The 15,630-nt window shown below is 40.1% G+C and overlaps 2 protein-coding genes and 1 long non-coding RNA gene across 8 annotated transcripts in view; 1 reads left to right on the top strand and 2 right to left on the bottom strand.

Moving 5' to 3' along the window:
• Window positions 1-1,112, bottom strand: part of LOC138759524 (uncharacterized) — a 30,584-nt gene extending 29,472 nt beyond the window's left edge. Inside the window, exon 1 of the long non-coding RNA XR_011354899.1 lies at window positions 880-1,112. This is a non-coding gene — a long non-coding RNA (uncharacterized lncRNA). The remainder of the gene's footprint in view (window positions 1-879) is intronic.
• card14 (caspase recruitment domain family, member 14) overlaps window positions 1-9,795 on the top strand; it is a 78,140-nt gene extending 68,345 nt beyond the window's left edge. For 5 of the 6 annotated variants that reach the window (XM_069930085.1, XM_069930083.1, XM_069930081.1 and 2 more), the window contains 5 exons: window positions 1,889-2,009; window positions 3,880-4,041; window positions 4,892-5,016; window positions 6,982-7,097; window positions 8,223-9,795. In XM_069930085.1, the coding sequence (XP_069786186.1) occupies window positions 1,889-2,009; window positions 3,880-4,041; window positions 4,892-5,016; window positions 6,982-7,097; window positions 8,223-8,427 (729 nt within the window). In that variant the 3' untranslated portion in view covers window positions 8,428-9,795. Of the gene's footprint in view, window positions 1-1,888; window positions 2,010-3,879; window positions 4,042-4,891; window positions 5,017-6,981; window positions 7,098-7,303; window positions 8,193-8,222 lie in introns of those variants that run through there. The other variant, XM_069930084.1, reaches the window with a different exon arrangement.
• On the bottom strand, window positions 9,299-13,469 carry anapc11 (APC11 anaphase promoting complex subunit 11 homolog (yeast)). The gene is made up of 2 exons (XM_069930090.1): window positions 13,335-13,469; window positions 9,299-10,399 (listed from the first exon to the last, which is right to left on the bottom strand). The coding sequence occupies exons 1-2, from the start codon at window positions 13,441-13,443 to the stop codon at window positions 10,254-10,256; spliced, it is 255 nt and encodes an 84-aa protein (XP_069786191.1). The 5' UTR covers window positions 13,444-13,469; the 3' UTR covers window positions 9,299-10,253.
• Between the last annotated feature and the right edge of the window lie 2,161 nt (window positions 13,470-15,630).

The raw sequence follows: 15,630 nt of genomic DNA, 5'->3' as shown, positions 1-15,630 counted from the left end.
AACCCTCCCCTCGGCCTACCTGAACTGTGGGGCACAATTTGTAATTCAGTTTTTAAATAAAACAAACACTCACAGCTCTTGCCTCTCAGGCTCTCCCTCTTTGATTTACTGTTCAAACATAAATCTCAAATTCTTTTTGCACCTTGCGTTCACCATGGTCTCACAGTTTTAAAATATGTGGTGCAGGAGGGCCATGGGATCGGGGGTGCTGCCGGGCTGAAAAGGCGGGGTCGCATTTGCTCCCCCTGCCCCCCCTCCCCCGCTCACCCCATCTCGCCCCTGGGGAGGAGTGGACTGGTGCAGGGCACCAGAAAGGAAATAACTCCACCACCTCTCCCCCACCCCCCTCAACTGAGAAGGAGAAGCAGAGATTGTGACCATGGCAGTGGACCATCAAGGGGCTCAGGGACCCACACAGGCTGCGGGCGACTTGCGATCAGGGGTCTGGCTCAGGCTGTGGGCTGTTAGAGATTGGCTCATGGGAACTAGTTATCAAAGCTGGGAATGGAGAGGGTGCTGAAGGCAAGAAGGGCCTTGGGCGCTGAAAGCTTCCTGATTGTGTCAGAGGTTTGGATCTGGTTGTTATTTAATCGAACATGAATCTGGGCTGCTGCAGAGGCTGTGGGAGGCCTGGAGGTGGATCCATGGACACTCAGGGTCTCTCTTTTGCTTCTCTTTCTCTCATACTGTAAGGGGCGTCGGGTGACACTAATAGCGACTCTTTCTCTGCCTTGCAGTCAGAAGAAGGCAACTTTACGTCATATTACGTGTTCTGTACTATTATGACAATAAAGGAATTTTGAATCTTGGAATCTTACACCAGCCAAGACACTTATTTAATCTAATTCCAAACACCTGCATTACAAACTAAATACTCACTGTTAAAGGCATCTCAATTATACTAAGCAATAAACAAGTTGCTGGAGCCAGGAAACATCTGTGGAGAGTTGAGACCGTTCATCAAGACTGAATTTTATAACTAAGAAAAGAAACTTTGCTTTAACACTTGTAAGGTAAAAACATCATGAGATGGGACCGGAGAAGGAGTCACCCAGTACTAAGGAGTAACAGAATGCAGATGTGACCTTGTACACTCAAGATAAGCTTTGCACTAACAAGAATGATGTGCAGCAGGCTAACAGAGAAGGATAGCAACAGTTTATTCATTGGACAATGTAATGGTATGATCATTTACTAAGTACGTATCCTGAGGTATAAAAAAAACACCACTTGCTGATAACGGCAGAATGCGCCTTCTCCAACTAATACTGTTAGTTGCAAGTGTTACAATCCGGCAATAAAGAACAAAGAACCTTGATTTCGACTCAGTCTGGTGTCTGACTCACTCATTCATGAACAAAGCAGACCTAACACACTGGAGCCAACAAACTAGAGGTTGAGAGAAAATGTGTTGATGATTGACAGTTAATACATAAAAGTGGTAGAGAAACTCAGTAGGTCCCACAGCGTCCAGAGGAGGCAAAGATAAATTGCCAATGGTTTGGGCCTGAGCCCCTTGGTCAAGCCCTCTTCCTCTAGACGCTGCCAGACCTGCGAAGTTTTTACAGCACTTTTGTGTATTAACTACAATCACTCCTGATGATTGTGAACCCATGTTTGTCTTGTCACAATGGATTTTATGCACATTTCACACGTAAAATTGTGTTGTGCAAATCAAGCATCTCCCTTATAAATGTATCTGTTTGGCCACTATGAACAAATTGGGCCAATGGGCCTGCTTCAGTGCTGTGAATCTCTAACTCTGTGCTTACATTCATTTCTCCCATTTATATTGTATGATAATTCGCCACAGAGCCATTTAATTCATTGAAACTATTTGACTCTGGCGCATGTCAACCTTTTCCTCATTCTTTGCTTTATTTTCCAGCATACTCAGAAAAATTCCTCCTTAAGTCAAAATAAATGTGTGCGATTTGTCAGTACAGACAAAAGTCAAAGAAATCCATTCTGGTTATCATTTGACTGTGGCACCGTTGATCCTGATAAAGGTGAGAATTTAGTATTACATTCGAAACTAAATCAATTGTGACAACTGTTACATTTTTTGTTACATTGCCATCATTCAAATGTTAACAATCCAATAATGATTTTTTTAAAATGTATAATTAGCTCAGGCCAAATTTGAACAACTATTTCACTTCTATTAAAATCACTATAATTTTGAAGTATGGTGTAACTAAGGGGTGTCAAACTCAAATTCACGGAGGGCCAAAATTAAAAACTTCGACTAAGTCGTGGGCCAAACTAAATATTTATTGAAAATTTTCAACAACGTCTGTGTGTTTTCTCTTCTTTCAACATATGTAATGTTAAACTTTTTCTTATTAAAATAAATGTTTAATAATAGTTTTGGATAAACTCTTTCCAGAAGCATTAACAAATGAGAAATAAAATATTCAATAAATAATATTTCTCTATAGAGGATTTGTCAAATGTTGCTAGTGTGCTGTCGAATAGTAAAATCTGAGGGCTATTGAGAATGTGGGAGAATAACATGATTCCTGAAACAATCAAATGGGTGACTGATTGTGGGCATGAACTCTAGCAGGGTTATTTGCCATGCCCTTTTTCCATTGGTACAGATATCCTTTGATTTACACACTTTTCAAGTTTGATGCCTAATGAGCTTGTATCCAGGTGCAGGACCATTTTTAACCAGGAATATATTGATCACTGTGACATGAAACTATTGGAAGATCGTTTTATCCTGAGATTAAAGTTCATAATCCTTACTCAGGCCTGTGTGCGGGAGGGCGGGGTTTGCGAGCGATCGGGTTGGACAACGACAGTGCGGGGGCATCGGCTCTCGGCTGCAGGGCGGCATCTCGGCGGATCAGCGGCCCCGTCACCGTGAGTCGCGGGTCGGCCTGCGGCAGGGAGGGGGAGTGAGCAACGGTCCTGGCGAGGTCAGGCCCGAGGCCTCCGGTTCCGGGCAATGGGAAGCGGCCTTGGCTTCCCCTGACACCAGCCAGGTCCCAAAACCAGAGTCCACGGTGAGACCCTGCAACGTAAACAGAGGAGGTGGGGGCGATTAGTGGGCTGACGCCAATGCATTCTGGGATTTGTAGTATTAGCTGTGCATGCGCTATACTTGCGCGGCGGCCAGCGGGCCACCTCTAATACATTTTTGAAATGATCTTGTGGGCCAAATATAATTATATCGCGGGCCAAATTTGCCCCGCGGGCCAGAGTTTGACATGTGTGGTGTAACTGAATATAAACAAGCATTTTATTTGGTTGCAATTCATTTGTTGAGGAATCTGATCAGGATCAATCTGGGAATAATACATTAATTAATGCTATTTCAAATAGTTGGGATTGCCTTGGTACCATCGCTACCATGGCATATCATATTTGCTTTACTTTTGATTTACATGCAAAATGTTGGTGCAAAGACTGACATTGCATGCAAAGAGATTGGTGAGGACCCTTAAGGAGGATTGTGTGAAGTTCTGGTTGACCAGTTGTGGGAAGAGTGTCATTGGGCAGGGAAAGGGTACAGAAAAGATTCACAAGGATGTTACTGGCACTGGAGGGCTTGAGCTACAAGGCGTGATTAAAACTAAAGGGTGTGGGTTTAACGTGAGAGGGGAGGGTTTTAGAGAGAGCTGAGGGGCAACTTTTTCCACACAGAGGGTGGAATGAGCTACCAGAGAAAGCTGAACAAGTGGATATAATTGTGACACTTTAAAAAACCTTTAGACAAGATTTGGATGGATATGGGCCAAACTCAGGCAACTGGGACTAGTTTGGTTGGGCCAAAAGGCATGGTTCTGTGCTGGATTACTACTGACTCCATCGACTCTCTGTTCACATTTTTTTTCCTAGTTTTAATGTTGTTACATTATTTTGTTTTAGATAGCCAGTCTTTTGGCAATTGTTTTACTTTAATGCCCTATTCACTGGTCTGGCCTTGTCACCCACCATCCCTGAGACCAGTGCTTGTAGCACCCACACGAATTGGAAAAGTTGTGCTTGAAAACCTGAAAGATCTACCGGAGTATGAAAAGTGTAAATCTGGTAAGATGTCACGTATTATTTTGATGCAAAAATGCAACAGAGAAATTACTTGATTTAAATTTTGCTTTAGAATTCTTTTGAGGTAGAGAAATTTTTATGTAGTATCAGTCCAAAAATCTGGATGCCAGAAATCCAGACCACCCTGAGAATCCGGACTCTCAAACTTAAAAAATTTAGCGGGCTTTTGTGTGCGTGCATGCTTAATTGCCACAGATGCACAGTGGCCACAAGTGACTGCGTTTAATACAGGTAATCTTATCACAAAGAAATTCATTTGTACACTGTATTTTTCTTTTACCATGTTAATTTTTAAACATAATTTCAAGCATTACATGCTTTTTTGTCATGAAGAATTTTGTTTACATTTTTGTCAAGTATTGACTTTATTTTTCTTTGAAACTTCTCATTTTGATAAATGAAGCCCGCTGTATTTGCTAATAAATAAACTATCAAAATTTACCTGTTCATCTCTTCTTTATTCATCCTTAAATTTAAATTTTTAGAGTATGGCCCAAGGATCTGGAAATTCCGGCCAACTTCAAGCAGTCTTGATTTTAGGTGTTTTACCATGTTTAGGATTTGTTTCAATCCCCAACAATTCTGGAAACATATGGAGAGGATTTGAATCTAGATATTGGCTGTTCCTAATATAATTCATCCGACTAAAACAATGGGTTCTCAAAATGTTGAGAAACATAAGTTTAAGGTAACCTAAATGGAAATGCCTAAAAGAAATTATATATTTTATACCTCAAGGTCCAAAAAACTCAAGATAAATATACATAGATTTATTTGTTTAAATTTTATTTACTTGCTCAGAATAAGAAGTTATAATCTTTATTTTTTTAAGAGTGCTTGAGCAACACCGAATATGCTGCTAAAAAGAAAAAAGGAGAAATTTTAGGTGTGCAAGAGTCACAGAATTCACTTCGTTCGTGTTGCACACGGGAGGGAGTAGAAATGGTAGTTGCCAAGGTAAATTGCAACTTTCATGTATATTGTTGTCACGAGTTTGGGTTTGTCATTCTTTCTTTCAAGAGCATTTTGTCTGTTTTGCTATCCTTCCTCTAATATCCTGTCTTTCACTCTCCTTCTACCTTACAACCAACAGAGCTGGAGTGGATAAACCACCATCCATGATCCACATGCAGCTCTTTGACATGACTATGTGGCTCACGGAAGTATTTTCGCTCTGTAGTATTAGTGGGTGTGGCTTGCAATTGCACGATTGTGGTGCGTTTTGCAGGCAGTGGGATCAGCTCCCAATGCCCCAGCTGCCCTCCCAACCAAGCTCCTGACGCCCCAGCCACGGATCCTTGCCTAGGTCCGGCTGCCTGCCCATCCGAGCTTCCGACACACTGAATGTCACAGGTACTTACCGTGGTCAGAAGTAGTATTGCATTTAATAGTCAAACCCCTAAATTTTAACCTAAAAATTGTTCACAATATTTGACTACTATATGCATAGATGTACTTTTTGATTATTGAAATTAATACAAATTAGCAGTTTAAAAACAGCAAATACTATTCCTTTTTATTTAGATAATTGTTTTGTAACAAAATGTGCATGTCAGAGTACAAACATCCATGTATTTTTTTCATGGCCTGTGACTCTCAAACTTTCTGAACTTTATTGTAGTGGCTCTTGTATCATTTGGCCGCCCCTGCAATAGATAATGAAAAATATTTTTTTCAAAAGTTTTTTTTTACTTTGCTCATTGACCTTGTGTTTTTAATCTAATAAATTGGTAAAACAATTAGTAAAGATTACTGAGTTAAGGATGACAGATTCAAGTGTCACCTGGTATTGAATTGGAGCTCCAATTTGTTCTCCACAAACTTCCTGAGTTTCCTTAATGCATATATTTTATATTAATGCATTCATTTCCCTTATGCAATTTTTAAAATTTTGAGATACAGCACAGTAACAGGCCTTCCAGCCCACGAAGGGCCAATCCACCGTACATCTTTGGGATATGCGTAGATTTTCTATGTACATGAAACTCCCATTTATCCCCTCAACACCCTGCTTCCAGAACAAATACAAATAGGGCCCAGCATAAACTCCACCCCAATCTGTTGATGTGGTAAATTGCAGGAAAATGTAATGTAATTTAATTTAAAGACATCTAAAATGTTAAAATAAAAAGGAAGTTTTATAGATATTAGGAATAGAAAACATATCTATCATTTTCCTTCTTGACCTAATGACATTCATTGGTGATGAAGCACAACTGAGTTAAGTGAATCTGGAATAACTTGGGATAAAACTGAAACCCTCCTGGATGATGACATTCAGTTTAATAAAAGGTGGTATGTTTAACCAATAATTTCATAGAGAACGGTTAATGTTGCATTTCTAATATTCATTCACATCATCTTTATTTTTCGTTACTTGTTTCTTTTCATCTCTCTTGAAATTTACTCTCCTCAAGGACATATTTCTCATCTCCTGGGGCAGTTTCATTGGTGCTCTCCAAAACTTCATCAAACAGCCTCTTTATCATTTTTGAGCTGTGGCAGTGAATATTGGCACATCATTAATCTTGGGGCATAGTAGAGACAAACAAAACGCAGCTTTCAACTGAACTCAATGAACAGGTATTTTCTGCTCATTGCAATCTATATTATCTTGAAATGGAAACCCTAAGTTTATTATTGTAAACAATGAGATCCATTTCCAATAACAAAGTTCCTTCAGTTGCCTTGACTTAGATTAAAAACAAAACAGAACTATTGTCTACAATCTTCCAGTTAAGGGGCTCTATGTCACTCACTGCCTTGATTAGCTTAATAGTTGGACCAACTGTGATTTGAATTAATTTGTTTTCAATCTGAAGTAGTCAAGACAATATAAATTTGGATTAAAAATTTCCACATATTGTATTGGTACTGATGAAATGATTGAATTAAAATACAATCTATGTTGTTCAACTGCAGAATGTCCACTGTCTCTTAGAACTTGGTCTGGAATGTGTGCAACAGTTACACAAGGTTGAGATCTATCCCATTGTCATTGTCATTCATCTTTCTGAAAAGAACATAAAGAAAATTAAGTAAGTATTGCTTCCCCTCAAACTTTGGATAAATTGCATTGATTGCAGTCTGGAAATATATTTGTCTTTTAAATGTTACTTAATTCACAGCGACTGAATTGCACATCAATTGTTTACTTATGCACTGTTTCCTTGAAATTATATATTTTTTAACAGCTCTAACGAACTAAATATAAACAAGTAGTTTTCTGTACTGTTGTCAACAGAACATGCGCCAGGCCTTATAGATGCCACGTGGGGGAGCCTTGCAAGTAGAAATTGTTGCTGAAAAAAATGAAGACACACTTGCTGGAATCTGGAGCAAAAAACCCAAACTGCTGGAAGAACTCAGCAGGTCAAGCACCATCTCTGGTGACAAAGTTTGATCAGCGTTTCTAGTACCTGTCTTCCTTTGCCTCCACAGATGATGCTTGACTTAGTTCGTTCAACATTTCTGGGGGAGAAAAACAACATAACAGCGACAGTAATCACACTATCTGAGTTTACAAAACCAAAGGATGTGCATGTTTGATCATATATTTGATAATGTTCAGAGAATCAGGCTGATTTAGGATCTGCCCTAATGTTTCCTTCAATAAGCTATTCTTCCACAAAACAATTTTTTTATTGGATCAAACACACCTTCTGTAGCTTTGGTGAATACAAATTGATACTTCTGGAAACTTTCATTATATTTCACTCATTAACATTTGGCTAAATGCAACTTTTAAAAATACAGAATTTGTAATGCACTTTTAAATAAATCTTGAAACAGTAACTTTTGGGACCTGCTTTGCACCACTAAATCCATAAAAATGTTTCATTTGTGCTATTAATTCATCTATCTTCTATAAGCTATTGACACTCAAATGTAAAATTTTTACCATTTTCCAAATTCTGATATTCCTTGCAGTTATATGGTGTATTACGCCTCCCACGAGCTTGCATCATCACCTTGTCCTTTCTTACTAATTTTATAAACCCCCATCATCTCATCTCCACTACTTGTCTCAAATACCCAGTTACTTGAATTATTATCAGATTGGTTGTATTTATGTCTGGAGTGGAAACAAATTTGCGGCAATCCAATGATTCCACACTTTCTTGCACATCTCTTTCTCTAATTAATTTAAACTTGTATTTCAGAAAAATCTTGCAGAAATATGGAGTGACAGAGGATTTACTGATGGAGTGCTCTCGAAGAGAGGAAACATTACTGGACACACTGCCGTGTCTGTATAAATGTATTCCTGACAGCTGGAGTGATCTTGACTCACTTGTAACTGCAGTAAAGACAGCAATAAAAGATGAGCAAAAGAAAATTGTTTGGATTGAACAAGCACCGCTCTAACGTATTTATCTGATGATTAACTGAGGAAATTGGGAAATTCAATCTGTGGATGAAGTTTTCCTTATTAAAATAAATATATTTAAAGATGGAAAAGAAAACCAGCTAATTGTTCAAATCCTTTTAATGTCATGTTCACATGTCCTTTAGTCTTCAAGATACATACAAAGAAGTCTATTACTTAGCTTCTGAGGTGTATCTCCCTACTTCCACGAGTTTGTTTTCATCATTACAATTCAAGAATAGAGCTACAAGGGAAAACAAATATTCTTATTGGGCTAAGAACAAAGTCCCATCTCTGCACAGTAATACCATCTGTGTATAAGAAAGACTGTACCTGGATAGGTGTGATTAAAAGGGTCAATCACAATTGAATATCAAATCAATCCCTGCAGATACCATTGATTCTTTGGACCTAGACTCTTGTTCCATCAAAACATGACTGTGTTTTATTATTGTCTTCGTAACTTATTGCCCAAAACTGATATTGCTATCTGTTGTGTAAGTAGAAATTGTGGTCTTCAATACATAAGGTAAATAAAATGGTTTTTTTCCATTTTGTAACTGTTGTGTGAATTAATTCACTACAGGTCCACTTTTTGTATGAAACTGTAAGTAAATGTTTTAAATGTGATGTCTTAAAAGGAATCCGACATGACAACATTACAGCCAATACAAGAGTTTTGTGAAAGCAACTTTAACACTTGTTGAAATGTTGACTTGATCAACCACAAGGCATTGCCTGTTAAACTTAAGAAATGGATAAAAATTATGCAAATTAAATATGCACGTCTAAAAACTCCTAATCATTTGTGTGGCTGTGATGCATGCTCTTATATGATTGAATCAAAGTACATCAACAAATTTGTCCCCATTAGGTAGCAAAAAACATCTTTATTTCATCAAGACTGTAATTGAAAACCAAAGAATCACTCGAAACAGTGGTGACGGTTTTTCACTTTCAACTCTTTACATGTGGACATTAAAACTTGTAGACATTGGAGGAACTTTCTTTTGGCAAACAGAACACGACTCCTTATGGAAACTAACTGATGCAGGAGGCAGAATTACAGATCACGAGGAGAAAGTCACTGGCAGTTAACATCGGCCGGGGATGTTCCAGAGAAAAGAAAAACTTGTTTATTTTGGAAGTTATCAAGTCAGAAGCAATGTCAAAATAAGAAACCTTGTGCCTTTTTGAAATGGAAAGAAAATATGAAGTGTCTGGGTTTAATTTGAGACTTTGGAATTCGGCAGTCAGGTGTGGTGGCTCGTACATAAAGGACACTGCATGACTTGCTGAGTTTCTCCACCATTTCTGTGTAACAGATTTTCTTGTTTAACAGATATCATACAAATTAAAGCAGCATTTAAAAGCAGTCTCTTGTACTTAAGCACTTCATGTAACCACAAAACTCAGACAAACTTGAGTGCATATTTTTCTCCCTCAGCACAATATTTTACCAAGTTTCCTCCTTTTCTTGTAGGTACTGTACATTTTCAAGATTATGTCCATAAGTTTGAGAATTTAGAAAAACAACAAAACCTGCTCGGGTAATTTTTAATGAAAAGTTTACTTCAATTGTCCAAGAAATGGTATAGTTGGAAGTCAAGATGTTACATTGGTCTCTTATTACACAAGTCATCTGGCCGCTCATCTGTCTTTCCAACTATAATTTTCCTGCTTCACATCACATATAATATTTACATTATATTAAGAATGTCTTAATCTCCTGGTAACATGCTCATGACTATTTTCATCTTTTTGTTGAGAACCAAAGATGATAATAAGCTTGTAGGATTCCTCGCTCAACTTCTTCAATTGATTATCATTCTTTGAACTTCCACTCTTGTCGACACATTGGACAATGTTGCTGTACCTGCTGAGAATTCAGCCATTTCAGGATGCAGTGCATGTGGAAACAATGTGAGCATTGGCCCCAGACCAATGGGCAGTCATCTCCTGGAACTTTACCTGAAAAACAAATACGCTTGTGAGAGAGCCAGTGAACATTTCCCAGCCACTGGGAGATTCCCGCTATAGCCGAGGTACTCAACAAAATGATCTTCCAATCTGCGTTCCTGTCCCTCCGATGTAGAGGAGCACTGGATGCAGTAGATGACCCCTGCAGATTCACGTGAAGGGATGATCCAGTTGCCACCTATTTCAATTCCCTGTCCCATTTCCTTGCCGACATGTCTGTATATGGTCTCATGCACTTCTAGACTGAGACCACTGCAAATTGGTAAAACACCTCATAGTCCATCTGGGCATCCTCTAAATGGATGGCATTCACATCAACTTCTCTGGTTTCTGTTAACACATCCTCATCCCATCCTTCCCTTCCCCCCCACCCCCTTGTCTCCTTTCACAGAGCCTAAAATCAATTTTCACATTTCTTCTATCCTGTCCTCTTATCATGTCCAATTAACACATTTTGTCTGTTCATTCTTTCCCTTTTCATCAGTCTTTTTAACACAGATCACTGTCTGCTTTTTTTTTCCTCATTCCTTGAGGAAGGACTCCGGCCCGAAACATCGGTAATACATCTTTACCTCCTGAGACACCTGCTGAGTTCCTCCAGCATTTCTGCGTTTTTTTTTAGATAAAGACACAAACGGACACCTGGAAATGTGATGTGCAATTCACAAAAGGACTGGAGAAACCAAGCAGGTCGTTGGGCTCAGGCCCGAAACATTGGTTACCCTTCAATCCCTATAGATGCTGCATGGCCTGCTGAGATTCTCCAGCAATTTGCATTGCACTACAATCAGTCTGCAGACTTTCCTGTTTAACTGGATATGTGATATAGTCGCTGATAGGAATGGCAACTTAATTTGGTTTCAGGGTTTTCACACAAAATGAAAGGGAAAATAAAAATGGAGGGATGGTAATAGTCTCAAGTGAAGAGAGGTGTTATTTTAGGATCATCAAGTAAGGTTGTTGGTGTCGTATCATGGAATTCCAAACAGTTCAAAAGAGAAAAAGTGAATTTCTGACAAACCCAAATACTCCTGGGCAGTACAAACAACGATTTTAAATACTCTAATGTTAACATTGATGCAGTGAGGTAGAAAGGTTCATCGAGGAACACAGATTTTAAAAAAATTGGATTTAAGAAAATGTATAGCCAGCAGGTTGCAAAATTAACACAAGTTGCTGGTGTTGATTCTCTGGAGAGAGGAGCAGAGTTAACATTTTGGGTTAATGACCCAAGACCTTGAGAACTCGATGAGCAAGAACACCAGTGTGTTTTAAGTTTCAGAGTGGGAGGGGTGAATGGAACATATGTGTGATGGATTGGAGACCACAGTTGCCCAGGTGACATGATGTTTTTGGAGCTGTGATTAATGTGGATTATTAGTGAGGGAATAAAATATATTGCAATTATAAATGACAGTTGATGGAAATGTGAAATAAATATAAAATGGTGGAATGCTGAGGAAGAAACTGAATTAAGGTGCATGATCTTACATCAGAAGTGGCTAGATCTGACACAAACTGGTTACCTGAAATTGAAAAATTTATATTCAATTTTAAGAGCTGTACCTTTGCCTTAACTATAACAGCAAAGGAAATGGGAGCTAGAGTACGTCATTGGGCTCCTTGGTTTGCCTTTTTTCTTCACCAACCATTGCCCTTGTATGATGAGTTTCCACACAATTGCTGGAGGTGCAACCACAAGAGTACTGGAACATGACGACAATCTCTCCTCGATATCAACAAAACAAAGGAGCTGGGCTTCAACATACAACCCTAGCTGTCTCAACAGTGTTGTCTTCACCAACCACTGCCCTTGTACGATGAGTTTCCACACAATTGCTGGAGGTGCAACCACAAGAGAACTGGAACATGACCACAATCTCTCCTTGATATCAACAAAACAAAGGAGCTGGGCTTCATCTTCAACATACAACCCTAGCTGTCTCAACAGTGCTGAGGTGAAGGTACTCCTTCAGCAGTACATAGACTAAAACAGTGCTGAAGTGAAGATAGAGAGCTTGAAGTTCTTGAGGCATAAACATTAACAGCAATCAATCTGTCCAAACGACACTGATGTTGTAACCAGAAAATCACACCAATACTTCCACTTCAGTTAGCATAGATAAAAGATATTTGTGTCCTTGTGAACAAAGCATTGTAAATTGTTCACCATGTAATCAAGAATGCAAATTGTATGCTTGTCTTTATTACAAGATTTGAACAGATGGGTATAATGAGGCAGGCATCTGAAAGATTGTGGTCTGCCCTCCCTAAAAGATGAGGTGCTCTTCCTGAATTGAAGCTGATGGCTCTGGTTAGGCTTTCTCTCGAAACAGAAAGAAACTGAAAATGATGAACACCCGAAACAAAAGCGGGAAATGCTGAAGATATTTAGCAGTCGTTTCAGGCCAATAACCTTGCATCAATAAGAACCTGGTATTTTCTATAGTGAGAGGCGGGGAAAGAGAAGCCCCTTTCACACTTGCCAGTGATCCCGGGAATCGAACGCCAATCGGCCTTTAAAGAGGCAAGCGTGAAAGCAAAATCTGCTCAACCCCATTGCCGGCCTCGACCCCAGGCGCCGGCGTTGAGGTCGGGCAAGTGTGAAACGGGCAATTGCCTCGCTGGCCCTTCCGATGAATGGTAGAATAGTCCAAACGCCGGGGATACGCCCTTGCAAGTGTGAAAGCGTTCAGTGTCCCGGTTAGGTGCAGGCTAGTGTGAAAGGCCAAACCCCCACCCCCTGTCCCGAACGGCCGATTTACCGGGATGCAAGTGTGAAAGGGGCTTACGATCGGATGGAGAGCAGAGGGGTGCCCGTTGGTGCTGATTTCACCCGGACGACAGAGCGTGAAGGCGGCGGAGGAAGATAAACAAGAACGCCACTCTTAGACAGATTTTTTTTTAAAAAACCCCATATACTCACAGTCAGGGCAGCAGCCGTTAAACGCCGTCCGGCAGATTCCACAATTCTCATCGTTCGCCACCCAGAACCAAGTGGCGATAGCATTCCAACGCTTCACCTTCACCCGCATGGTGGCGGCTGGGAGCGGAACTAAAAGGCAGGGGCCGGAACTAAAAGGCAGGGACCGGAAGCGATGGGCGCGGCGGACGGGGAACTCGGTGGGACCGCGGGCCGACTGGCGGACCGTGAAACTGGCCGGACTGCTTTCTTCCCATGTTTTCAGGGACTGCTTTGTGTCTCGGTTGTGCTGTCGTTCTGGAGATGAACACTGATCTGGATATAATCCATTATTGCAAAGAATGAGCACCTGGAATGGTTTCAGCGCAGAACCAGGCTCGTTAGCCCATAGTTTCCACCAGGGCAACTCTCTTGGCCATTGCTCCCTCTTCCTGGTCTCCCTGACATTCTCCCCCTGATGAAAGTGACATTGGAACCAAGGAATGCATTCTAGATTCCAACCACAGTGCATAATTATCTTGCTCTTTTGTTTATCTGTGACCTTTTCCTTGCCTCTTTAACCAAGGGGAACAATCTCTCGGTCTCCATTCTGTTCCAAACCCTCTTTATATTTGCATTGTAGCGGCGGCTCCTCTGCTCCTGCAATGACCCACACAACCAGACGGGTTGAGCTCGGTGAGCAGACTGCAGGCTGTTGGGCTGCACTTATACTCCCAGCCCGGACCTGGCTGAGAACCACGCTGGAGGGCGCTGATGTCACCCGGGCGTCACGTGGTCCTCAAGCGCGGGTTTCTGACCCCCGAGCTGGAAGGAAGGGCATCCCCCCCCCCTCCGACGGCGCCATTTTGGCCGGCTGCCCCGCCGCGTGGCTTACAAGCGGGGCCGGTTCGCCTGCCTTGTGGTGAACCGCCACAGCATTTCCCTTTAGCCTTGTTCAAAGGAAGCAGTCATAGCGATTCTAATTTGTAAAACAATAGGCCCACATCTCAAACCATTCTAATTCTGGATACTCTCAAATATCTTAACATGCTTTAATCAAAATCAACACTTGAATTCTGTATGGTTTATTATCCATTTTCTCAATCTGCCCTTCCACTTGCAATGCTTTGTGCGCACATCCAACCAGGTCCTTCGGCTTTTGTATTCATTTAAGAAAAAAAAACTTTATCCTATATTGACCCCATTTCACCTATTAAAATATTTCACCTCATTTCTCTAAACTTGTATCTGCCCAGTTCACTAATTTGTGCACACTCTGCTGCAATCTATCACTATCCTCTTCACAGTTTCGATGACATAATAAGGGGTATCATCTACAAATTTAGAAACTAGCTTGCACTCCATTAATATATTAGGACATTAACTTAGATAAATAAAGGATCCAACACCAATCCCTGCTGAACACCACTATTTGCCTTCATCCATTTCAAAAAAGTAACCATTGACCCTCCATCATCTGTCATAATTTTGTATGCATGTTTTCAATCCTTTACAGCAAATGCTTCAACTTTGCTGATAATTCTATTAAAAATTCTGGAACTGCACATAACCCACGTCAATTCTGTCACCTTATCAAACACAATTTTTGCTAACAAATTTATACAATCTTACCTTCAATAATCCATTTTCTTATTAATCATTCTCCAAAACTTTATTTTTAACATTTTTCCCACCATTGAGGTTAAACTTACCAGACTACTGTTGCTGTACACCTTTCTTTCCATTGGCAAACAAGAAAATCATTCAACAGTCTTATCGGTGAATAGAAAGATTATATTCAGTGCCCTGTAATTTCCTCAGAATTCTAGGTTTCAGTTCAGAAAATTCAACCGATATTTTTAACATATCCACGATATCCATTTCCTCCCTCACCATTACCTCTTTACTACTAAAGACAGACGTGAAGGGCTTGTTCAGTGCCCTTTGCGCACATTTTTTGTCCTTATTGGGCCCATTCCTCTACCCTTTGTTATTACTTCATGTCCATTATCATCTGACTGTACATATACAACCTGATAAAACAACGATTCTCCATGCACATACACACACAATGTACATAATAATTAAACATATATTAAAGATATAGTTGGAAATAAATATTTCTAATATTTTGAGATGATTTACAGTTATGACGTGCTGAACGTCCATGAAAGTTCAGTGAAATTGGGTGTTATGCGATGTGGATGTGTGCGAACACCATATTATATACTTAGCAAAGCTACAGATATATGGGATACTGTAGTGTAGTTGTACTTGATTACAGGATACTGTCATCAATCTCACAACCTGTGGGAAGAAG

This window comes from Narcine bancroftii, chromosome 3, assembly GCF_036971445.1.
Source record: "Narcine bancroftii isolate sNarBan1 chromosome 3, sNarBan1.hap1, whole genome shotgun sequence".
In the NCBI taxonomy this organism is placed as follows: Eukaryota; Metazoa; Chordata; class Chondrichthyes; order Torpediniformes; family Narcinidae; genus Narcine; species Narcine bancroftii.
The sequence above is the reverse complement of the archived record's forward strand: the minus strand, read 5'-3'. Positions and strand labels throughout refer to the sequence as shown.